At 38.5% G+C, this 21217-nt stretch overlaps 4 protein-coding genes across 4 annotated transcripts; all 4 read right to left on the reverse strand.

Moving 5' to 3' along the window:
- Nucleotides 1–525: 525 nt before the first annotated feature.
- LOC145552430 (ferritin, middle subunit) lies at nt 526–2204 on the reverse strand. Its single transcript, XM_081609616.1, has 4 exons — nt 1914–2204; nt 1192–1338; nt 942–1067; nt 526–871 (listed from the first exon to the last, which is right to left on the reverse strand). The coding sequence occupies exons 1-4, from the start codon at nt 2013–2015 to the stop codon at nt 716–718; spliced, it is 531 nt and encodes a 176-aa protein (XP_081465742.1). The 5' UTR covers nt 2016–2204; the 3' UTR covers nt 526–715.
- A 3780-nt stretch (nt 2205–5984) lies between these two features.
- On the reverse strand, nt 5985–7669 carry LOC145552431 (ferritin, middle subunit-like). The gene is made up of 4 exons (XM_081609617.1): nt 7379–7669; nt 6654–6800; nt 6401–6526; nt 5985–6330 (listed from the first exon to the last, which is right to left on the reverse strand). The coding sequence occupies exons 1-4, from the start codon at nt 7478–7480 to the stop codon at nt 6175–6177; spliced, it is 531 nt and encodes a 176-aa protein (XP_081465743.1). The 5' UTR covers nt 7481–7669; the 3' UTR covers nt 5985–6174.
- Nucleotides 7670–10276: 2607 nt separating this feature from the next.
- On the reverse strand, nt 10277–11786 carry LOC145547565 (ferritin, middle subunit-like). The gene is made up of 4 exons (XM_081609618.1): nt 11536–11786; nt 10941–11087; nt 10696–10821; nt 10277–10625 (listed from the first exon to the last, which is right to left on the reverse strand). The coding sequence occupies exons 1-4, from the start codon at nt 11635–11637 to the stop codon at nt 10470–10472; spliced, it is 531 nt and encodes a 176-aa protein (XP_081465744.1). The 5' UTR covers nt 11638–11786; the 3' UTR covers nt 10277–10469.
- A 3607-nt stretch (nt 11787–15393) lies between these two features.
- LOC145552432 (ferritin, middle subunit-like) lies at nt 15394–16725 on the reverse strand. Its single transcript, XM_081609619.1, has 4 exons — nt 16402–16725; nt 16055–16201; nt 15812–15937; nt 15394–15739 (listed from the first exon to the last, which is right to left on the reverse strand). The coding sequence occupies exons 1-4, from the start codon at nt 16501–16503 to the stop codon at nt 15584–15586; spliced, it is 531 nt and encodes a 176-aa protein (XP_081465745.1). The 5' UTR covers nt 16504–16725; the 3' UTR covers nt 15394–15583.
- Nucleotides 16726–21217: the final 4492 nt, after the last annotated feature.

Consider the following 21217-nt stretch of genomic DNA (forward strand, 5'->3'; position numbering starts at 1 on the left):
GAAGAAATCATAAACAGAACATGTCTGGAAGTATTAAAAAAATGCATTTAGTGTCCTGAAATATTGTTAGACCTGCATCTTTGTGTGGCTTTGCCTTCAAATTGCCCCTCAGGATAAGTTCACTTGGAAAAAGCCTTGCACCTCCAAATTAAAAACTTTTCAGATAAAAAGAAATGCAAAGCCAAGCATTCACAAGTTTCTTCTCAATAACTAGGGGTTTTGCTTTAACGTCTAGAAATTTGGGTCAGGTTTCTGTATTAATCTCATGATTCACCAAGCAAATCTTTCCAGGAAAACCAGGTAGCATTTTAAGCTGCATAAACTTGGTCAGGTGCTGTTAAAAAAGTTTGCCTGTGGGATCTTGTGTTGACGGTCATTTCTGAAACATGTTAAGTCAGGAAACTTGTTAGTTCCAAAATCTTGTTCAACATTTTACTGCTTCACTTTTAACCAGGACGTCCCTTGGAATTTACCCGTTTTGGAGGCACAAGGCCCTCAAATTATAAACAAGTCAGACCACAGAACTCCAGCTCAAAATGTTTATTCAGAGAATCAGAAGTTACACTTATCCAGAAGTGTACAGTAGTTGGTCTAAGACACTCAACACAACTTCAGAAACTGATTCAGTCAATGAAATGATTAAACTCTGGAGTAGACAAGTTTAGCCTGAAGCCTTTGTTACACACACTTCTACTCCATGTTCCCTTCTGGGCATTTAGCTTTTGCCTCCCAGGGTGTGCTTGTCAAACAGATACTCCGCCATCTTGTTGTTGTGGGCATCCATGCGGGTCAGGTTGGTGATGTGGTCACCGAGCTTCTTGATGGCCTCCACCTGCTCGTTCAGGTAGTGGGTCTCCAGGAAATCACACAGCTGAAACAGAATTATTTGTTAGTTTCAAAAACATTTAGTGTCAATAAAGCAGAATTATAACTTAACTTACATGAGGATCAACACGATCAGAGGCCAGTTTGTGCAGATCCAGCAGAGCCTGGTTGACATTTTTCTCCAGCTGCAGAGCACACTGCATGGCTTCCAGCCCACTGCCCCACTCATCCTTCTCTGGTTTCTGTAAAATGGGAAACAATTTAGTTAAATTTTTTTGCATTATGCAGCAGTAAGTTAGATTTTTGTTGCAATTTAAACATCATAAAGCCGGCTGCATGTATTCTGTTAGTATTAGCTGTGCTTACCTTGATATCCTGGAGGAAGATGCGGCCTCCTCTTTTGTTCTGGAAGGACAGCAGCTTGTCGGCGTGCTCCCTCTCCTCCTCACTGTTCTCCTTGAAGAAGTGGGAGAAGCCTGGCAGGGCCACGTCATCACGGCAGAAGTAATGAGCCTGTTGAACAAGTAGTACAGTTATTGAAACACCTTGTGCTCCATCATTATTTGGCGAAAACGCAGCTGAGTAAGCCACGTGGAGTAATGGAGATTTGATCAGCTGAAGCCTCAGCTACAGTTACCACCCATAAAATACAGAATCGTCCCATATTTTACTGTGAAATGTTGCATTCCATATTTCAGTGCTTACTTTTGACCTGAATTTGAAATATTAAATCATGAGTTATTGGTTTATTACGCGAGTAATGTTTAGTCTTTTTTTAACACGTAAAGCTTAATCCATTTCTTCTTAGCATGTCGAAGTTATACTACTCTGACTGGAGTACAATTCTTGTTACACCAACTCGCCTCTGATGATTGCACTATTAATTTTTTTTTTTACCAAAACAGCTGTGAAATAAAGTATACCACTTCTGCAGGCACCGTAACCTGGTGGGTTTCCCTTATTTTCATTTCTCAAAGCGGGCAGACGAAGCATTTTATTTAACGAGGTGGGTAATATGTGTAGCGGCTAAATAGTAGAAGGTAAACTAATGAAGCAAAGGTAGTGCAAATAGTATAAATGTTTCTTACCATAGAGGTGTAGGTGTAGGAGGCAAACATCTCCATGTTGACCATCCTGTTAATGGCGGCCTCGCAGTCGCGGTGGTAGTTCTGACGCACCTGGGATTCCATCTTGATTTGCGTTTTTTGTGCGTTTAACAAAAAACTTAGAAGAATAAACCTTTACGTCGACTACTTCAGTAGTGTTCAAGTAGGAGCAGGATTGAAATAGGTCTGGAGTCTGCTCGGGTAGGAAAAAAGGAAGTTCCGTTCAAACACTGTTGAAGCAAGAACTCTTAGAGGCTTTGGTCTCCGTTCTGTGAAGGAGTCGACGCTCCTCCGTATTTATGCAGATCTCTGACAGGTGTGAAAGTCACTCTGCACGTTTCCGCAAATCAGCAATCGAGGATGAGATAAGCAGAATCGTGGTGTCGCATAGGACACAGCAGGATGTAACACAACACGGTGAGCGATCAAATTTCGTTCCCCCCTTTATTGATTCATGGAAATTGTGAACCGAAGTGTTTCTGTTTAACATGGTGCCACCTGCGCTGCGATGACTGTGTTTCCTGAGAATTACGTGAAGAAATAAGCTAAATAAGCAATTTATCCAAATTGTTCATGTGAACTGTGTGCAGTTACTATATGACTTTTTTGTTTAGTTTTTTTGCTGTAGCACAAAAATACAACACATTTGACTTAATTCTAAGTAAATTAATCATTATTTTTAAAATGTGTTGCTGTGTTTTCTGAGCTGTCTCTTAAAAAAGTGGCTTTCAACAACTGGCTGCACTGGATTTTTTTTCATGGTCATCAAAGTGAAGGAAGCTTTTAGAAATCCACAACATTTTTGACTTTTGGTAAAAAAGAAATGAAAACAATGTGACATTTTCCTTCCACTTCACAACTATGCATAGCTTTGTATTGGTTTATCAATAAAAATTAAATGAAATAGATTAAGGTTTGTGGTAAAAAAAAAAAAAATTACATATAACCAGGGGTGAAAGTAGTTTTAAATTCTTGGGGGTACTATGACAAAAAAAATTATAAAATAAATCTTATGATTCACCAAGCAAATCTTTCCAGGAAAACCAGGTAGCATTTTAAGCTGCATAAACTTGGTCAGGTTCCATTAAAAGTTTGCCTGTGGGATCTTGTGCAGTCATTTCTGAAACATGTTAAGTCAGGAAACTTGTTAGCTCCAAAATCTTGTTCAACATTTTACTGCTTCACTTTTAACCAGGACGTCCCTTGTTAGACATGTTTTGGTATTATCATTTTGTTATTACTTTAGTTCATATTCAGTCTAATGTTCAATTTAAAGTGTTCTTTTCATTCTGTGTGTATAAACTGACCCCATCTGCCTGCGTCTTCATGTGAAACAGTTAACTGTGTTTTCCAGACCTTAAATTACGTTTCCACAGGTGCCTTCTTATCAACCGGAATACTCCCTACCTTAGAAACTGCCTGGGTGCAGTAATAATTTCTCTGCCGTCTTCTCTACCTATCCTCCCCGTTTCTGCTTGATAATAAACATCATGCACAAGTAGTTCAATCTGCAAGACAACTCTGCCGTAGGGCCGAACGAAAATGGCGTAAAGGTCAACTGCATGTTTATTATGACATCTACAAGGAAAGACTACGTAACTATCACACAACACTAAAACATGCCAGAGAGGCTTTCTTTGCAGATGTCATAAACAAAAACATTAACAATGCTCGAGCTTTATTTGCCACTGTTGACAGGCTCAAATCCTCCAATGACGTTGCCACCTGAGCTTCAATCTAATGCCGCCTGCAACAAGTTTTCAAGTTTCTTTTCAGGGAAAATTCGAAAGATCATAGGATTAATCTGCACATCCACTCCAAAGACAGTACTAATGCTGTGCCCAAACAAAACAAATGCAGGAAAAATTACCCAATTTCAACTACTAAATTATATAACTCTAGAAGAAAATATAAGTCAATTAAGCTCCGGTTCCTGCTGTCTGGATGTCCTACCCACACATTTCTTTAAGAAAGTCCTGCCTGTTGTTGCTAATGATCTGATCCAAATAGTAAACTTATCGCTCTCTTCAGGTGTTTCCCCCCAGGCTTTGAAAACAGCAGTTATCAAACCGCTTATAAAAAAGAACAATCTAGACAAATCCCTACTGCAGAATTACAGGCCGATCTCCAACCTCCCATTCATCAGCAAAATTATTGAAAAAGCTGTTTTTAAACAATTAAATAACTTCCTAACAATAACAAACTGCTTTGACTCCTTCCAGTCTGGTTTTCATGCTCACCACAGCACAGAGACGGCCCTTGTAAAAGTGTTCAATGACATTCATATAAATACAGACTGTGGGAGAACCACAGTGCTGGTTCTGTTGGACCTCAGTGCAGCTTTCGACACTGTTGACCACGACATTTTACTGAATCGACTGGAGAGTTGGGTCGGACTCTCCGGGCCAGTGCTCAACTGGTTTGAATCTTACATAAAGAACAGGGATTTCTTTGTTTCAATCGGAAACTTCTCATCAGAGAGGTAAAAGGTCACATGTGGGGTACCCCAAGGTTCAATCCTAGGACCCCTTCTTTTCAATATTTATATGCTCCCACTGGCAAAGATTGTAACAGGACATAGGATCAGCTACCACAATTATGCGGATGATACACAGCTCTACATCACGATGTCACCAGGTGACTCTGAACCCATCCAATCACTGAATAGATGCTTAGAACAGATCAATGAGTGGATGTGCCAAAACATTCTCCAGCTAAACAGAAACAAAACTGAAGTTATTATCTTTGGACCTAAAGATGAGGGAACTAGAATCAATGCACAGCTTCAGTTATTACAACTAAAACCAGTGATCAGCCCGAAACCTGGGAGTAGTGATGGACTCTGACCTGAACCTTCAGAACCACATTAAGACAGTCACAAAGTGGGCCTTCTATCACCTAAAGAACATCTCCAAGATTAGAGGACTTATGTCTCAGCACGATCTAGAGAAACTCATCCATGCGTTTATCTTTAGCCACATTGATTATTGCAACAGCGTCTTCACAGGTCTGACTAATAAATCAAACAGCTGCAGCTGATCCAGAAGCTGCTGCTCGGGTTCTCACTAAAACCAGGAAGATAGAGCACATAACACCAGTTTTAAAGTCTCTACACTGGCTTCCTGTAGCTCAAAGAATTGACTTTAAAATACTGATGTTAGTTTATAAATCACTGAACGGGTTAGCACCACAATACATTAAAGATCTGTTATTGGTGTACCAACCGTCTAGACCAGGGGTGTCAAACTCCAGTCCTGAAGGGCCGCTGTCCTGCAGTTTTTAGATGTGCCACAGGTAAAAAACACCTGAATCAAATGGCTTAATTACCTCCTCAGTTCTCCAGAGCCTTGCTAATGACCTAATTATTCTATTCAGGTGTGGTGCAGCAGAGGCACTTCTAAAAGTTGCAGGACACCGGCCCTCGAGGACTGGAGTTTGACACCCCTGGTCTAGACCCCTCAGATCTTCTGGTTCTGGTCTGCTCTGCATCCCCAGAACCAGAACAAGACGAGAAGCAGCATTCAGTTTCTATGCACCACAGATTTGGAACAAACTTCCAGAAAACTGTAAAAATGCTGAAACACTGGGTGCCTTTAAATCTCAACTTAAAACCCACCTGTTTAGAGTTGCTTATGGCTAAATTAGGGTTAGAGTGCGGGTTTTGATGTCTTCCATGTTTTTAATTTCTTCTTTCTTTGCCGTTTAAATGATGTAATGGTTTTTATTTTTATTTTGTTTTTTTTAATCTCTTTCTCACTGATTATTTCTGTTTTTATTTTAATTATGTAAAGCACTTTGAAATGCGCTATACAAATAAAATTTGATTGATAAAAGAAAAGCTGTAACCAAAGGTCTTTAGAACGCTCAGTGGACGGCTTGGAGGAGCAATTTGCCGAGTCTTCTCCTTTTGCAAAAGCTTGTCATAAAATTCATATATGTTGTCTGTGGTTCTTTTAATGAAGGTTCAAAAGGAAAAACACCCATCATCCCTTGGAATTTACCCATTTTGGAGGCACCAGGCCCTCAAATTATAAACAAGTCAGACCACAGAACTCCAGCTCAAAATGTTTATTCAGAGAATCAGAAGTTACACTTATCCAGAAGTGTACAGTAGTTGGTCTAAGACACTCAACACAACTTCAGAAACTGATTCAGTCAATGAAATGATTAAACTCTGGAGTAGACAAGTTTAGCCTGAAGCCTTTGTTACACACACTTCTACTCCATGTTCCCTTCTGGGCATTTAGCTTTTGTCTCCCAGGGTGTGCTTGTCAAACAGATACTCCGCCATCTTGTTTTTGTGGGCATCCATGCGGGTCAGGTTGGTGATGTGGTCACCGAGCTTCTTGATGGACTCCACCTGCTCGTTCAGGTAGTGGGACTCCAGGAAATCACACAGCTGAAACAGAATTATTTGTTGGTTTCAAAAACATTTAGTGTCAATAAAGCAGAATTATAACTTAACTTACATGAGGATCAACATGATCAGAGGCCAGCTTGTGCAGATCCAGCAGAGCCTGGTTGACATTTTTCTCCAGCTGCAGAGCACACTGCATGGCTTCCAGCCCACTGCCCCACTCATCCTTCTCTGGTTTCTGTAAAAAAAATGGAAACAATTTAGTTACATTTTTTTGCATTATGCAGCAGTAAGTTTGATTTTTGTTGCAATTTAAACGTCATAAAGCCGGCTGCATGTATTCTGTTAGCATTACCTGTGCTTACCTTGATATCCTGGAGGAAGATGCGGCCTCCTCTTTTGTTCTGGAAGGACAGCAGCTTGTCGGCGTGCTCCCTCTCCTCCTCACTGTTCTCCTTGAAGAAGTGGGAGAAGCCTGGCAGGGCCACGTCATCACGGCAGAAGTAATGAGCCTGTTGAACAAGTAGTACAGTTATTGAAACACCTTGCGCTCCATCATTATTTGGCGAAAACGCAGCTGAGTAAACCACGTGTAGTAATGGAGATTTGATCAGCTGAAGCCTCAGCTACAGTTACCACCCATAAAATACAGAATTGTCCCATATTTTACTGTGAAATGTTGCATTCCATATTTCAGTGCTTACTTTTGACCTGAATTTAAAATATTAAATCATGAGTTATTAGTTTATTACGCGAGTAATGTTTAGTCTTTTTTTAACACGTAAAGCTTAATCAATTTCTTCTTAGCATGTCGAAGTTATACTTCTCTGACTGGAGTACAATTTTGGTTACACCAACTTGCCTCTGTGATGATTGCACTATTAATTTTTTTTTCTTACCAAAACAGCTGTGAAATAAAGTATACCACTTCTGCAGGCACCGTAACCTGGTGGGTTTCCCTTATTTTCATTTCTCAAAGCGGGCAGACGAAGCATTTTATTTAACGAGGTGAGTAATATGTGTAACGGCTAAATAGTAGAAGGTAAACTAATGAAGCAAAGGTAGTGCAAATAGTATAAATGTTTCTTACCATAGAGGTGTAGGTGTAGGAGGCAAACATCTCCATGTTGACCATCCTGTTAATGGCGGCCTCGCAGTCGCGGTGGTAGTTCTGACGCACCTGGGATTCCATCTTGATTTGCGTTTTTTGTGCGTTTAACAAAAAACTTAGAAGAATAAACCTTTACGTCGACTACTTCAGTAGTGTTCAAGTAGGAGCAGGATTGAAATAGCTCTGGAGTCTGCTCGGGTAGGAAAAAAGGAAGTTCCGTTCAAACACTGTTGAAGCAAGAACTCTTAGAGGCTTTGGTCTCCGTTCTGTGAAGGAGTCGACGCTCCTCCGTATTTATGCAGATCTCTGACAGGTGTGAAAGTCACTCTGCACGTTTCCGCAAATCAGCAATCGAGGATGAGATAAGCAGAATCGTGGTGTCGCATAGGACACAGCAGGATGTAACACAACACGGTGAGCGATCAAATTTCGTTCCCCCCTTTATTGATTCATGGAAATTGTGAACCGAAGTGTTTCTGTTTAACATGGTGCCACCTGCGCTGCGATGACTGTGTTTCCTGAGAATTACGTGAAGAAATAAGCTAAATAAGCAATTTATCCAAATTGTTCATGTGAACTGTGTGCAGTGACTATATAACCTTTTTTTAAATTTTATTTACTTTTTTTTTTTCAAAAATGCAACACATTTTGCCTAATTCTAAGTAAATTAATCATTATTTTTTAAATGTGTTGCTGTGTTCTCTGAGCTGTCTCTTAAAAAAGTGGCTTTCAACAACTGGCTGCACTGGATTTTTTTTCATGGTCATCAAAGTGAATGAAGCTTTTATAAATACATAATATTTTTGACTTTTGGTAAAAAAGAAAGAAATGAAAACAATGTGCCGTTTTCCTTCCACTTCACAACTATGCATTGCTTTTTATTGGTTTATCATTTAAAATCAAATGAAATAGATTAACGTAACATATAACATTAGGCTAAATTACACCCTTCTGTCTGCCTATCATCCATTCACCCACATTGATTTGTTCAAACATCATAACATACAGCTGTGTATCATCTTCATAGTTATGGTAGATATTAAATAGGAAGTGTTCCAGGATTTAACCTTTGGGTTCCTCACATGTGATCTCCAATGAGAAATTATGTGTTGAAAGAAAAAAAAATCCCTGTTCCAACTGAGTTCTGGACCAGAGTCCATCCAGCTTAGTGGACTACGCCGTTTGCTATCTCGGATCAGTTCTCTCCCTAAAAAGAGTTTCAGCAACAAGGGATTGATGTGTCCCTCTCATCTGGACAGAACAGAACTTACAACACAGTAGTCATGCAATATGTGTTAGAGATTTAAATGAGCAGTCAGTTTACCACACAACAATACAGATATGTTAATACAATAATTTAAAAAACGTGTTTCATGTTAGGTTTTGGCATTCATTTCAAAAGTATAAAGCCTGAAATCCATCATCTGAAATACAGTGCTTTCAAAAGATTTATGACAAATTTATATTTTATCACTTTACAATTACTTTGTATTATTTGTATTGTATAGTAGTGCAGGATATTGAAAAGATTTCATGGTTTTTGTTAATAAAAAAGAAAAAATATATTAGAAGAAAATTAGAGAAAGTCATGTTTAAACTTTGCCAGAAACTACATGGTCTCAAAACAACAATACTATCAATTATCCCAATCATTTCTGGGTCAATTGATCATCCAGCAAAATTTGCTATTGTGACAAACTCTAAGATCAGTTTGGATTAATAATATTGATTGGTTACAGACATGAATCCAATTAGTCTCTTGTAAGAATTGGATGCTGATGTTCAGAAATGCTGTTCAACCAATCTAATGGAGTTTGAGATACTTTGTAAATGAGCAGAAATTTCCATCTTTAGATGTCCAAAGAAACAAAGGCATGAAGCTTTGACTAAAAAGAAAAGGGGTTTTATTACTGAGAGGAAACAAACTATTTTTCAAATGTTCAGGGTTTTATCTGTTGAAACATTTGAAAATAGACAAAAACAGATCCACCAACACTGACTGATTGGAAGTGGTTGTGTCCAAGTCCAGCTCCCTCTCTAATGTGTTAATCCTCACTATATCCCTCAATACCACTTAGTTGCTGACCACTTCCAGAAACCATTGTGATTTCAGCAAAAACTGTTTCAGCCTTTCTTTTAAATCAAGTCCTTTGCAAATTTGTTTTTGCTTTTTGTGACACATCATTGGAAAAAAAAAATTAGAAACAAAATGCAGTTTTGAAATGAAATGAATTCAAGGGGGAAGAGATTTCCCAACCAACCTGAACTCTAATGAAAATAGATTTTAATGTTGAATTTCACTATTCACACTCAGACCTGATAACCTCTTCTATGGAATTTTTAAAATATAAATATAAAATGTCTGAACGTATTAAGAAAATGTGTGCATTGTTCTGCAATATTGTTAGACCTGCATCTTTGTGTGGTTTAGTCTTCAAATTCCCCCTTAGGATAAGTTCACTTGGAAAAAGCCTTGCACCTCCAAAATTAAGAACCCATTTAAAATGCCCAGGGATTCTCAAGTTTCTTCCCCATAGATCAGGGTTTTGCGTCAAAGTCTAATAATTTGGCTCAGGTCTATGAAGAGTCTTGCTTCTCTGATTTACCAAGCAAATCCGTTTTATTTTGGCTTAACTCCAGGTAGCATTTTAAGTTGCATGAACTTCTCAGGTGCCGTTAAAGAAAAAAAGGTTTGCCTGTGGGATCTTGTGTTGACAGTCATTTATGAAACATGTTAAATCAGGAAACTTGTTAGTTCCAAAATCTTGTTCAACATTTTACTGCTTCACTTTTAACCAGGACGTCTCTTTTGGAGGTACAAGGCCTTCAAATTATAAACAAGTTAGACCACAGAAATCCAGCTCAAAATTCAGAGAATGTTTGCCAGAAACTACGTTTATTCAGAGAATAAGTTACATTTAGACCAACTACTCAATACACTTCTGGATAGGACACTCAACACAACTTCAGAAACTGATTCAGTCAATGAACTGATTAAACTCTGGAGTAGACAAGTTTAGCCTGAAGCCTTTGTTACACACACTTCTACTCCATGTTCCCTTCTGGGCATTTAGCTTTTGCCTCCCAGGGTGTGCTTGTCAAACAGATACTCCGCCATCTTGTTGTTGTGAGCATCCATGCGGGTCAGGTTGGTGATGTGGTCACCAAGCTTCTTGATGGACTCCACCTGCTCGTTCAGGTAGTGGGTCTCCAGGAAATCACACAGCTGAAACAGAATTATTTGTTAGTTTCAAAAACATTTGGTGTCAATAAAGCAGAATTATAACTTAACTTACATGAGGATCAACACGATCAGAGGCCAGCTTGTGCAGATCCAGCAGAGCCTGGTTGACATTTTTCTCCAGCTGCAGAGCACACTGCATGGCTTCTAGCCCACTGCCCCACTCATCCTTCTCTGGTTTCTGCAAAATCAAAATTTATAGTTCCATTTTTTGCAGTATGCAGCAGTAAGTTTGATTCAAGTTGCAATTTAAACGTAATAAAGCCCGCCGCGTGTATTCCGTTAGCATTAGCTGCTTACTCTGACATCCTGGAGGAGGATGCGGCCTCCTCTTTTGTTCTGGAAGGACAGCAGCTTGTCGGCGTGCTCCCTCTCCTCCTCACTGTTCTCCTTGAAGAAGTGGGAGAAGCCCGGCAGGGCCACGTCATCACGGCAGAAGTAATGAGCCTGTTGAACAAGCAAGTAGTACAGTTAAAAATAAATTTTAAAAAATACCTCGCGCCCCATTACTATCTGGCGAAGAAGCAGCTATGGGTAAGTTGCGTGGAGTAATGGCGGAGTCTAACAACTGAAGCCTCAGCTAGAGTTACCACCCGTAAAATACGGAGGCTTAACTTGGGGCACACCAACTCACCTCTGATAATTGCACTATTGAGGTTTTGTTTTTTTTTTGTTTTTGTTTTTTACAAAAAACAGCCGTGAAATAAAGTATACCACTTCTGCAGGCACCGTAACCTGGTGGGTTTCTCTTATTTTCATTCCTGAAAGCGGGCAGTGGTAGCCTCAGCGAGACGCAACATTTCATTTGACAAGGTGAGTAATATGTGTAGCGGCTAAATAGTAAAAGGCAGACTAATGAAGCAAAGGTAGTGCAAATAGTATAAATGTTTCTTACCATAGAGGTGTAGGTGTAGGAGGCATTCATCTCCATGTTGACCATCCTGTCAATGGCGGCCTCGCAGTCGCGGTGGTAGTTCTGTCGCACCTGGGATTGCATCTTGGCTGGCGTTTTCTTGTTCTTTTAACAAAAATTTTAGAAAAATAAAGCTTTACGTCGACTACTTCAGTGGTGTTGAAATAGCTCGGGCTGGGAAAAAAGGAAGTTCCGTTCAAACACTGTTGAAGCAAGAACTCTTAGAGGCTTTGGTCTCCGTTCTGTGAAGGAGTCGAAGCTCTTCCGTATTTATGCAGATCTCTGACAGGTGTGAAAGCCAAGTTAACGCCAATCTGCAATCGAGGATGAGATAAGCAGAATCGTGGTGTCGCTTTTGTAGGACACAGCAGGATGTAACACAACACGGTGAGCGATCAAATTTCGTTCCCCCCTTTATTGATTCATGGAAATTGTGAACCGAGGTGTTTCTGGTTAACATGGTGCCACCTGCGCTGCGATGACTGTGTGTTTCCTGAGTATTACGTGAAGAAATAAGCTAAATATGAAATGTATCAAATTTGTCCATGTGAACTATGTGTGCTGGGACTGGATTTCTTTCATGGTCATCAAAGTGAAGGAAGCTGTTAGAAATTCACAACGTTTTTCACTTTGGATCCAAAGAAAGAAATGAAAATTTTCCTTCCACTTCACAACTATGCATCGCTTTGTATTGGTTAATCATTTAAAATCAAATGAAATAGATTAAAGTTTGTGGTAAAAAAAAAAACAACAAAGCAAAACATAATTTTAGGCTAAATTACACCCTTCTGTCTGCCTATCATCCATCCACCCACATTGATTTGTTCAAACATCATAACATACAGCTGTGTAAATAGGATATTAAATAGGACATGTGGAAATGTTGTAGGATTTAACCTTTGGGTTCCTGACATGTGATCTCCAATGAGAAATTATGTGTTGAAAGAAAACACTCCCTGTTCCTTAGGGATGATTAAAACCAACTGAGTTCTGAACCAGAGTCCATCCAGTATATTAAAACTTTGCCAGAAACTGTAGGCAAGATAGCAGGTGTGGAAGAAGGTGCTCTGACCAAATGAGACTAACATTAAAATTGGTTTATTTTATTCATTTGTTTATTTTTCTTTTATTATGTCATTATCAATATATGACTTGAAATGTCAGAACAGCAATACTATCATTTATCACAGTAATTTCTGTGGCAATTTATCGTCCAGCGAAGTCTGCTATTGTGACTGTCCTAAACTGCCCAAACTTTTAGGTCAGTTTCGAATAATGATTACACTAATAATTGGTTACACTAGAACTGAATCCAATTAATCTGTTGTAAAAGTCAAAAACTGGTGTTCAGAGACCATCTTCAACCAACCAATCTAATGGATTTTGAGCTTTTTTTATATAGAAAAATGGACAGGAATGTCCATTTTTAGATGTCCAAAGTGGCTAAAAACAAAGGCCTTCAACTTTGACTGCAGAGAAAAAGGATTTTAGCATTGAGGGGAAACAAACTTCATTTTTCATCAAAAGGTGCAAACTGTTTTTATTCAGTGATGGTTGGCCATAATGGAACTTTAATAAACACATAAAACACCTTAACTCACCCAATATGTCCTCAGTCCTTATATCCTTTTTATCTTTCATTCTTCTGTGTCATCCAAACGTCATTCCATACTGATTGGAAGTGGTTGTGTCCAAGTCCAGCTCCCTCTCTCTCCTCCTGTGTTAATCCTCACTATATCCCTCAACACCACTTACTTAGTAATTTCAGAAAAAACTGTTTCAGTTTGTAAAAAAGAAAAATAATCCTTTGTTATAAAGTATTTGCAAATTTCATCTGTTTTTGCTTTTCTGTGACACTTGCATATATCATGGAAAATAGTTTTTTTTTTATTAGACAAAATTGAGTGCAAACAAAATGCAGTTTTCAAATTATTATTATTAAATGAATTAAATGATCTATGGAATTGTTTAAGAAAACATTTAAATAGAACATGTCTGAAAGTATTAAGAAAATGTATAATGTTCTGAAATATTTAAGTGTGAATTTTTTTTTAAAATACAGATTAAATCTGTAAAAGGGCAAATACTTTTTGCCATTGCATTTTATGGCATCCAGATAAACATGTTTTCATAAGAAGGTATTCATCTCTTTGAAACAATTACATCCTTTTGCATGAACCTCTATCTCTCTCATCTGACAGAAGTGTCAGATGAACTCTGCCCCATGGGACAGAACAGGTCAGATCTTAATTAAAGTCTTCGCCCCTGAAATAAGAGGTTGAGGCAGAACTCTCCAACTTCATGCTAAAAATAGGATCGACAACGATATGAACTCCTCAGCTAATGTCTCATTTTCTGGGAGGATTTCATGATATTTTTTAGAAACTATATCGTGGTGTTGGATCTTCAAAGATTTGATTGCAAATAATAATAATGAAGATTGATCAAAGATAATTCTTTATTTTCACAAAAATAGCCATTTTTAAAAAATATTGTCATTTAGTGAACTGTAGAAAAAAACTTACGTGGCTAGACGACATCTGTTGAAGATGTATTTGAGAGCTGAAGTTACACAACCGTAATGAAATGTCTTATTTTGTGCAGAGCTTTTCCACTAGATGGCGCTCTGCAATAACAAAACTCTAAAACAACTCAGAAACGATGTTACAGGGAAAAAAAGCTTTATTTTACAGAAATTCATAAGAATCATGCAGGAAATGAGCATTATTAATCAAATTATTATTTTAGATACACAGTTAGTAGAACACATATTTTATATACTTAACGCTCCCAGATTCTTTCACATTTTGTGTTACTTTAATTTTTGGCTTTATTAAATGGTTGTGTTGTTTAGGAGGTTGTATTCAATTTTTTTCTGATTTACTTTTATCTTTACCTAAATAGAACACACATTCTTACATTCACATTCAAAATGTATTAAGACCTGCAACAATTTTTGTAACCATTTCTCTGATATTGAAAAATGAAAAACATGTTTTAGTATTTCTGTATTATAAATATACCAATCTCCATAATTTCCCATAATGCATAGGTGGTGAGGAATACCGGGGAAAACTGGCTTTTTAAAGAACAATGGTTGAAATAGTTCATCACCTCAGTCCAAAGTGTATAAATAAAAGTTTCTCCTACAAGTTAAAAATCACTAAAAAATGAATAGCAATTTACATTTCAATGTATTCACTAGAAAGTCTGTTGTCCAGCCTGAATATAAAAGGTTCATACAAATCTCGACTACACACAGCCTTGAAAATGGATTATTGCATATATTTAACCATTTACTCCAGTAAATAAGTTTAATCCACATAATCATGCATATATTGGGAGTGTAGCAGTAAGCCAGTGCTCCCACATTAGCCATGTGAGAACATCTAAACTCCATTCAGCAAGACCCCACCTGAGATTTTTACAAGGGAACAGCCTCAAATAGTCAATTCCAGGTCCACATTGCAAGGCCTGCATCATTGTCTTCAAATTGCCCCTTAGGCAAGGATACGTTTTGGAAAAAGCCTTGCGGCCATTATTTGAACCGTCAAGTCCAATAATTTTCTTCCCAATAGCTAGGGGTTTGTGTCAGTCTAGTAATTTGGCTCAGGTTTGTGCATCAAGTCTTTTGATTTACCAAGCAGATCTTTCAGGCCAAATGCCAGGTAGCATTTTAAGCTGCATGAACTGTCAGGTGCCGTCAAGTTTTCCTATGGATCATCCATTGACAGTCATTTCAGAAACTTGTCAGTTCAACATTTTACTGCTTCACTTTTAACCAGGACATCTCTTTGAGGCACAAGGCCTTCAAATTATAAACAAGTCAGACCACAGAAATCCAGCTCAAAATGTTTATTCAGAGAATCAGAAGTTACACTTAGACCAACTACTCAATACACTTCTGGATAGGACACTCGACAACTTCAGAAACTGATTCAGTCAATGAAATGATTAAACTCTGGAGTAGACAAGTTTAGCCTGAAGCCTTTGTTACACACACTTCTACTCCATGTTCCCTTCTGGGCATTTAGCTTTTGTCTCCCAGGGTGTGCTTGTCAAACAGATACTCCGCCATCTTGTTGTTGTGGGCATCCATGCGGGTCAGGTTGGTGATGTGGTCACCGAGCTTCTTGATGGCCTCCACCTGCTCGTTCAGGTAGTGGGACTCCAGGAAATCACACAGCTGAAACAGAATTATTTGTTAGTTTCAAAAACATTTAGCGTCCATGAAGCAACATTATAACCTTTAACTTACATGGGGATCAACATGATCAGAGGCCAGCTTGTGCAGATCCAGCAGAGCCTGGTTGACATTTTTCTCCAGCTGCAGAGCACACTGCATGGCTTCCAGCCCACTGCCCCACTCATCCTTCTCTGGTTTCTGTAAAAATGGGAGAAAAAAAATAGTTACTTTTTCGCAGTATGCAGCAATAAATTTGATTCAAGTTGCAATTTAATCAAAATGGCTGCTACATCTTCTATTGGCATTAGCCGTTACCTTGATATCCTGGAGGAAGATGCGGCCTCCTCTTTTGTTCTGGAAGGACAGCAGCTTGTCGGCGTGCTCCCTCTCCTCCTCACTGTTCTCCTTAAAGAAGTGGGAGAAGCCTGGCAGGGCCACGTCATCGCGGCAGAAGTAATAAGCCTGTTGACCAACCAAGAGGTAATCATTAAAACGACTCGCGGCCCATCATTATCTGGCGAAAAACAGCCGCGTGAGTAATGGCGGAGTTTAGCAAAAACAACGCCTCACCGTGACGCAGCATTTTAGTTAACGATGTGCGGTCGACTAGTTAATGGCAGACTAACGAAGCAGAGGTAGTGCAAATAGTATTAATTTCTTACCATAGAGGTGTAGGTGTAGGAGGCAAACATCTCCATGTTGACCATCCTGTTAATGGCGGCCTCGCAGTCGCGGTGGTAGTTCTGACGCACCTGGGATTCCATCTTGGCTGGCGTTTCTTTGTGCTTTTTTTAACAAAAAAAAAACCGTAGAAAAATAAAGCTTTACGTCGACTTTTTTAGTAGTGTTCAAGTAGAAACAGGATTGAAATAGCGCTGGAATGTAGGTTCAAGCGAAGCTCGGAAGACAAAAAAAGAAGTTCCGTTCAAACACTGTTGAAGCAAGAACTCCTAAAGGCTTTGTTCCCCGTTCTGTGAGTCGGCGCTCCCTCTCTATTTATACAGTTTGGGCAGACCTCGTGACAGACGTCAACGTCACTCTGCAGGTTTCCGCCAATCAGCAATCAAGGGTGAGATAGAAAAGAATCAGGGTGTGGCTTTTAAGACACAGCAGGATGTAACAACACAGTGAAACGATCAAATTTCATTCTTTCCTTTGGTGATTCACGGAATGGTGAACCGAGGTGTTTCTGTTTAACATGGTGCCACCTGCGATGACGACGTGTTTTCTCAGGATTACGTGGAAAAATGAGCTAAATAAGCAATTTATCCAAATTGTTAATGTGAACTACGTGTGTACTGATTATATAACATATTTTGCTTAAACATAAAAATTGACACATTTGGCCTAAATCTAAGTAAATTAATGATAATTCTTAAAATATGTTGCTGTGTTCTCTGAGCTGTCTCTTATGAAACACACACACAATCCTTATGAGGCCTTGCAGCCACAAATTAAGGGTTGTCTTGGAGCTGGTTGCACTGAACCACTAACGCGCAAGGGAAGCCAAGGCAGGTTTTAAGTATAGCACAATCCAGCAACAAGACAATAAGTGTACAAAAAAGTTTGAAATACAGACTAGAATGAATAATGTTCCAGTTAATATTAATCAAAGTCCAAACTGAACAAATGGGTTTTTATACTTGGTTTAAAATATCCAAGCTGTTTTATTTGTACAGTTTTCTAGAAGTTATTCCAGTAGAATGGAGAATAAAACCTGGATGCTGCTTGTTGGGCTCTGGGGATGGAGAGCAGACTAGAACCAGAAGATCTGAGTGGTCTAGATTTATAATCTAACAAATGTATTTTAAAGTGGGATGACTTTAGAACTGCTCTATCTTCCTGGTTTTCGTGGGAACGCCAGCAGCAGCTGTCTGAATGACTTTTTAGGCAGTGTTGCTGCAATAATCAATTCGACTAAAGATAAACGCAAGAGTTTCTCAAGAACTTGTTGGAACATTAGTTCTTTAATCCTATAATTATTTCCAGGTGATAGAAGGCTGACCTTGTAACTGTTTTTATGTGTCTCTGAAAGTTCAGGTCTGAGTCCATCACTTTGAACCTCAATTTTGGCTCAGATCAGTAGTTTTTAGCTGTAATTAACTGAAACTGTGTGCTGAGTCTTCATCATTCCTCTTTAGGTCTACAAACAATTACTTCAGGCAATGGCACATCCACACATTGACTTGTTCTAAGCATCTACTCAATGCTCGTAGTCATCTGGTGACATCATAATGTACAGCCGTGTATAGCCACACTGTTATGGTAGCTTACCATGTCATTGCTTTATACTTTTTTGTGAAATAATTTGTCATCGTTTCATGTTTTTGGATCATAAAAACTAGCATTTTAAAGGGCTACAGACCTTTGAGGTCCTCTTTAATTTGACCTTTACTGAAACACGGTAGCTAAGTTTATGGCTGCACAAAGCCAATAAACTGAACTTTTACTTCCTAAAACACCACATGACTTCTAAAACCGCTGACGTGGCATTGGGATACAACCAGTGTGACTTTCAGGGCTTTACTCAATAGCAGAGCAATGTTGCGAGACGTTACAAAGCATAAAAAGGTCTCAGACATCATGTCATTGTAGAAAACATTAAACTGTTGAAACTTTTATGAACAAAGTCGCTATCTTTCTCCTAATAAGAGTTTTACTGCAGAGGAACTCCCAGGGTTGCATTTTGTCAGGACCTCAGCGTCCTTTAACTTTATATCTGACATCCAAACCTTCCTAACTCAAGTTAGATATAGTTTGAAACATGTGGCAAGTTTATCTATTTGTTTTAGTAATTTGTTGTAAATGTATGTTAGTACGTGTAACCCTAACGAAGTAAAAGAGAATGACACATCACAGCAGGCCAGTAATTTTCCACTTGTTCTTGCTCCTCTTTCCATCTGTTGCCTCCTCCATGTCAGGGCTTGTCTTCGTGGCCAGCTGCTTTGTTTAGGACATGTTCAGACAGTAGAACCACAGCCCTGCTTCACAAAGCAGCTTCATTCACTTTTTAACGCCCTATCAACTGACACACTTGTACTCGTAAGCAAAGAGATAAGAAATGAATGCCAACAAAATCAGTGTGCAAACTTGTATTATAAATTTTTTTTCTACATGCATACTTTCTTTTGATTGTATCGCTCTGTTCTGTTCTCTTTGTGGGTGTTGTGTAACACAGTTCCTCTGTGATTCATCGACGGCTGATGCGTAACAAACGTTAACTGCTTCTATCAGAGGCTCGCGTTGCAGAGCAGGTTCATCCGTATTCATGTAACTCGAACTTCAGTTATGGAAGAGCCTACTTGGGTATTTGGGTTGTAAACAACTGAATAATAACAATAATAATAATGCTTTTTATTTTTGTAGGTGCCTTTCTTCACCCTGAATGTTACAGTACATAGTTTCACATAAAAACAGATTCAAATATACAGTAAAATAATTTAAAAAAATAACTCCTCTCAGTCAGAATCCTAATAATTTATGTGAACAATGAAAGTGTTTGGTTTAGTAGTTTGGCGTCTTGAACAGCAGACAAAGGGCAACGTTTGGACTTTATTAAAAAAGAAAAAAAGAATTTTCATAAGAAGAAAGGAATAAAAACAATGCGCCATTTTCCTCCCACCTCTTAATTATGCATCACTTTGTGTTGGTTTATCATATAAAATCTCAATGGAATACACTGAAGTTTGTGGTAAAAAGTAACAAACTAGTTACTATATAAAAACTAATTCCCTGTTCAAGGTAACGTACTCAGATAGATTAGATTTACATTGACTAACATTTATTTGTCTTTGATTAAAGCACAAATTAATGAGTTTCAAGATCACACATTGAAAAGTTGTCTATGACAATATGAATGTACAGTAAACGACACCTTTGCAGAACCTGTCGCTCAAGTTGAAGGGCAATTACACAAATGCTGAGTGTTCCATCCTTCTTAGAAAAACACTGTGGCCATTTCAGTTGAATTATTTACGTTTGACAACCTTAGCTGTACTATCTCATCAAACTTTTATCAACCCTTATGTTTTAGATGGCATTAGGTGACAAATATCTGGTCTCCAAGTTGCCTCTTCACCTTTAACTCTTTAGTTTCAGGCCTGCATGGAGAACTGTGAGTCAGCGAAAGAAAACAAGACTGAAAGTATTTGGTTACAACTGCTGTAGGACATGCTACCTTTGTAAAATAAAGCATCATGAAAAACTGCAAACAGTCTTAGAAATTAGATCTTCTCTTGACATAAAGTGCTTATACCACATTTTTAATTAGATACACTAAACTTGGTTAGGCATGGTAACCAAATGTAACGTCTTTTCAATTTGGTTTATGTTTCCTGGCACATTTTGTAATCTTTGATTTTGATCAATGGAACGCTTATGAAATTGGAAATATGTGAGACAAAGTGGAAAAAGTCCCCACGAGATTAGAGGAAGCAACCAACTGCATTCTTGGCACTGAACAATGTTGAATATGTAAAAAGTCTGTTCCTTAACATGCTGACATCCTTATTTAGAAATAAAAAGCAACTGTGGTCTAAATGTTCTGGACGGTAAACCTTAACACGGGAATCTTAGTCTTTACAGAATGTGTTTTATACCATTCAGCTACCAGAGGTTGCAAATTGAAATTAGCATGCAGGACTGAATCAGCTTTATTTACACAACGGACAAAAGAGTTTAAAGAGTTTACGATTATTAATGGGAATTGTCCCTTTAAATAAACAGAGAAATAGAGAAATGAAGCAGAAATAGATATGAAATTAATGAAGAACAATAAAACCTCAAAGAAAGAAAGTTGATTTGCATCACAGCTGAAATCCAGGATCGTATCTCTGATCCACAGTTTAAAATCTACAAAACTTTTAGCTAAACTCACACAGTGACTCTGCATTTCTGTCAATGCCTTTCCATCTCTTTTTCTGTCACCTGACACTATTAGTCAGCTTTTTCTCAGAAGTAGGATGTGAGTCAGCACTAAAAATGTGCTGTGTCACTGTTGTGACTCGGCATTCCTCGGTTTCTCGGTTGCGCTTCCTGGTACTTTGTTCCTCTTCGGGTTAGACAGCGGCGGGAGGAGACAGGTCTTGTGACCACAGAGGTGTTTACGTCAACAGGCTGCTGGCTGGAACCAGTTTGGGAGAAAACTAAAAGGGAAGCAAAACTGGTTTCTGAAAATGAGATGCTAGGAGCAAATCCTTTTTACTCATGTCGTCTAATTATGTGCCACCTGCATCTCCGTCCACAGTGAAGTGAGTTTTACTACGTGCTGCAACAGACTGAGTGGTTTTCTGAAACAAAAATGCCAGCATAAATAGACCATAGTAGGTCTTATGGTCAAATAAGTTTAAGATGACAACAGTTTGTTTGACGGAGACCATGTACGAAGAACACATAAAGAACATGGTGGAGACAAAGAGATTTTTAATATCACAAGTGATGATCCAATGATTCTAAACACATCAAAACAAGTTAATGGAT

Source organism: Poecilia reticulata, chromosome 8, assembly GCF_904066995.2.
Source record: "Poecilia reticulata chromosome 8, P_reticulata-male-v2, whole genome shotgun sequence".
In the NCBI taxonomy this organism is placed as follows: Eukaryota; Metazoa; Chordata; class Actinopteri; order Cyprinodontiformes; family Poeciliidae; genus Poecilia; species Poecilia reticulata.

What these genes read in the sequence shown, in the direction of transcription:
- LOC145552430 (XM_081609616.1), bottom strand. Translation starts at nt 2,015, where the DNA reads ATGGAATCCCAGGTGCGTCAGAACTACCACCGCGACTGCGAGGCCGCC. An exon ending in TCTTCCTCCAGGATATCAAG is followed by an intron (nt 1,068 to 1,191) that starts GTAAGCACAGCT and finishes CCCATTTTACAG; the next exon opens with AAACCAGAGAAGGATGAGTG. An exon ending in CTGATCGTGTTGATCCTCAT is followed by an intron (nt 872 to 941) that starts GTAAGTTAAGTT and finishes ATTCTGTTTCAG; the next exon opens with CTGTGTGATTTCCTGGAGAC.
- LOC145552431 (XM_081609617.1), bottom strand. Translation starts at nt 7,480, where the DNA reads ATGGAATCCCAGGTGCGTCAGAACTACCACCGCGACTGCGAGGCCGCC. An exon ending in TCTTCCTCCAGGATATCAAG is followed by an intron (nt 6,527 to 6,653) that starts GTAAGCACAGGT and finishes TTTTTTTTACAG; the next exon opens with AAACCAGAGAAGGATGAGTG. An exon ending in CTGATCATGTTGATCCTCAT is followed by an intron (nt 6,331 to 6,400) that starts GTAAGTTAAGTT and finishes ATTCTGTTTCAG; the next exon opens with CTGTGTGATTTCCTGGAGTC.
- LOC145547565 (XM_081609618.1), bottom strand. Translation starts at nt 11,637, where the DNA reads ATGCAATCCCAGGTGCGACAGAACTACCACCGCGACTGCGAGGCCGCC. An exon ending in CCTACACCTACACCTCTATG is followed by an intron (nt 11,088 to 11,535) that starts GTAAGAAACATT and finishes CTTGTTCAACAG; the next exon opens with GCTCATTACTTCTGCCGTGA. An exon ending in TCCTCCTCCAGGATGTCAGA is followed by an intron (nt 10,822 to 10,940) that starts GTAAGCAGCTAA and finishes TTGATTTTGCAG; the next exon opens with AAACCAGAGAAGGATGAGTG.
- LOC145552432 (XM_081609619.1), bottom strand. Translation starts at nt 16,503, where the DNA reads ATGGAATCCCAGGTGCGTCAGAACTACCACCGCGACTGCGAGGCCGCC. An exon ending in CCTACACCTACACCTCTATG is followed by an intron (nt 16,202 to 16,401) that starts GTAAGAAATTAA and finishes GTTGGTCAACAG; the next exon opens with GCTTATTACTTCTGCCGCGA. An exon ending in CTGATCATGTTGATCCCCAT is followed by an intron (nt 15,740 to 15,811) that starts GTAAGTTAAAGG and finishes ATTCTGTTTCAG; the next exon opens with CTGTGTGATTTCCTGGAGTC.